Source organism: Trachymyrmex septentrionalis, unplaced genomic scaffold (genome assembly GCF_001594115.1).
Source record: "Trachymyrmex septentrionalis isolate Tsep2-gDNA-1 unplaced genomic scaffold, Tsep1.0 scaffold362, whole genome shotgun sequence".
In the NCBI taxonomy this organism is placed as follows: domain Eukaryota; kingdom Metazoa; phylum Arthropoda; class Insecta; order Hymenoptera; family Formicidae; genus Trachymyrmex; species Trachymyrmex septentrionalis.
This window is the reverse complement of record NW_017305528.1, coordinates 14,392-17,039: the sequence shown is the minus strand read 5'-3', so window position 1 is coordinate 17,039 and position 2,648 is coordinate 14,392. Positions and strand designations below refer to the sequence as shown.

The 2,648-nt window shown below is 33.3% G+C and overlaps 1 protein-coding gene across 1 annotated transcript; it reads right to left on the bottom strand.

Moving 5' to 3' along the window:
• Window positions 1-576: 576 nt before the first annotated feature.
• LOC108750362 lies at window positions 577-2,431 on the bottom strand. The gene is made up of 2 exons (XM_018489768.1): window positions 2,421-2,431; window positions 577-862 (listed from the first exon to the last, which is right to left on the bottom strand). The coding sequence occupies exons 1-2, from the start codon at window positions 2,429-2,431 to the stop codon at window positions 586-588; spliced, it is 288 nt and encodes a 95-aa protein (XP_018345270.1). The 3' UTR covers window positions 577-585.
• Between the last annotated feature and the right edge of the window lie 217 nt (window positions 2,432-2,648).

Below are 2,648 nucleotides of genomic sequence, written 5' to 3'. Positions count from 1 at the left end.
AAAAATCGAAGACGAGCCAAAACACGTGCAAGCAAAGCAGCTGTCAAAAATTAACTGAACATTCAAAATGGCCGAACTTGTCGGCATAAGTGAGAGACATGAGTACCAACATAACGCCACAAAAAAATCGAAAATCGAATATACGTAACCCGCGGAAATTCAAAATTCGAGATACTTTTTGAACAGACCTCGTATATCTTTCTTTTAGTGTCACATTAGATGTCAATATCCTTCTGTGATACAACGATTAGAAATTGATTAACGATTGATTATTCATTGATCATTCCTGATGACTGTCTGAAAAGGATATAACTCTTAAATATATGAATTTACGCGCATGCAATTAAAATTAAATTAAATTATTATGTAATTAAATTAATATTTCTATTAGAAAATTTAAAAAATTTTAATTTATAGATGAAAGGACGAAAATTTTTTAAATGATTTTAAAAACATGTAAATACAAAAATGATGTGTGTATTTGTGAGCGTGTTTTGCTTTTCTATTATGTGTTATGCTGTAGAATTGTACGTCTGCAGAGATTTTAAAAAGTCAAATTTTGCGAATAATCGTAAGGAATGTCTCTTAGTTATTCTTGCTGCTGTTGAGAGTGACATCCAAAGGCTCGTCCATGGTTTGCACAATATCCTGCTGCTGATGATTGCTTGATAAATGATGAAATAACGAATGCCTAACGGATGCGGGATGATGGGTTTTCAAAGTAAGATCCATTTCGGCTTCCTGTGGCCGCTCTCTTGTTGCCAGGCTGTCGCCACGGTCCGCGGGACTCGCACAGATCCTGGGCGGCGTTCCACATCGACACTTGAGCTTGTCAAGCGATTTGTCGCAAGGTACCGAGTATCTGCGAAATAACATCAGGCAAACAATGAAATTAATTGGAAGATTTGCTAATATTTTCTGATACATAAATTAAATAGAGTAATGTTTCCCAGAACAATAATGTAATTTCCGCAGAAAACATTTTCTTTATTCCAATGAATTTATAGATATTGAAATACGGAATATCAATTTCTTATAAGAGATACGCAAAAATATTTAGTACGGTATTCATAATCGAATCTTATACTTAAGACCGTCTTAAGTACAATCTTAAGAACTCGTGAATCAATCAAATAGCCATATTAATATCTTAAAGCATTATTTAAGACGATCTTAAAATAAGAACGGATTATGAACACCGTCTTTAGAATTTAATTATATAAAACTGAATTTTGAATTACTACCTTTTTTTCTCATTGTGACTTATGTCGCATTCATAATGGAACATTTCGCATAGTGAATATATCTACTCTGATAGCAAAGCCTGCAAAAACAGATTTTGAGCAAAGCCAACTATCAATTTTTGATTACAAAAAGGCAATAAATTGTACACAAGGTTTGTATATTATCCAACACTATCAGCAAATTGCTGTCAGAAATATGACAAAGCCTGCAAGACATACAGAATGTCCCAAAAAGGTTGAGACATCTGAATATCTCGGAAAATATAAGTTTTACAGAAGTGTTTCAGACAAAAGTTGTAGGGTCTATTTACTGATCTTATCAATTTGGCCTTGGATAGCGTCGTCAAGGTTAGATCAAGGTTAGATCAAGGTCACATTGATTTTTTAAAACGAAACACCCTACTTTTGATTCCAACGTCAAACTGATAAGGTCAATAAATAGGTCTTTTTGAATATAACATTTGTCTGAAACATTTTTCTGTAAAATTTATATTTTCCAAAATATTCAGGTGTCTCGAACTTTTTGGGACACCTTATACCATATATGCTATGCTAGCAGATAGTAGCAAAAACAGAATAAAATCTTGGTAACAAAAACTGAATAATACCTATCATGAAACAGATCAGAATAGATTCCGATCAAAATTATTCAATTATTCCCTATATTTATTATATATGTGTTTTCGAGAAAAAACGAAATAATTTTGATTGGAATTTATTCCGGCATGTTTCATGACAGTTATGTCCTGCCGTTTATATAAGTAAAATTGTTTTTTCCTACGCTATATTTTCTTTTACTATTTGGTTTCACATCATCTGTATAAAATACTCATTAATTTAAACATTTTGCGTGAATATTCCATGTCGAAACTTATTGGAATAATATTTGGATAATTATATTACTTTCTATTACTCTATACGGATGTGACGGATGCATTGGCTAGCGCGAGTCAAATATATCACTCGCGAGGCATGTGCCAATGCCAAACAACGAAAATCTTGGTAGAGATAACTCTGTCCGGAGACGAGAAATTTATTCCCACGAGCTGAGGTTTTTATCGCATTGTTATCCTATGTAAAAATCATCATGAAATAATTCAATTAAAATATTTTAATCCTTGTAGTCGCCTGAAACGAACGTCAGTTAATGCGGATTAATTACGGCTCACGACGTACCTGTCACTCATCGTTCGAATTCACGAACGAAACCTCGTACATACATATAATATTAAGTTATGCAGTTAATATTTTTAATTAATTTCGCTATTTTGCTATCGTGATTACTTTATACAAGCCCGAAATATATCAGCAAACGCGCGCCAATCGCATATTTCACGAGTCTAATGCGCGCCTACCGATTAGAAGCTTAGGAAAGGACTACTCGGACTAGGATGAAAAACTTGA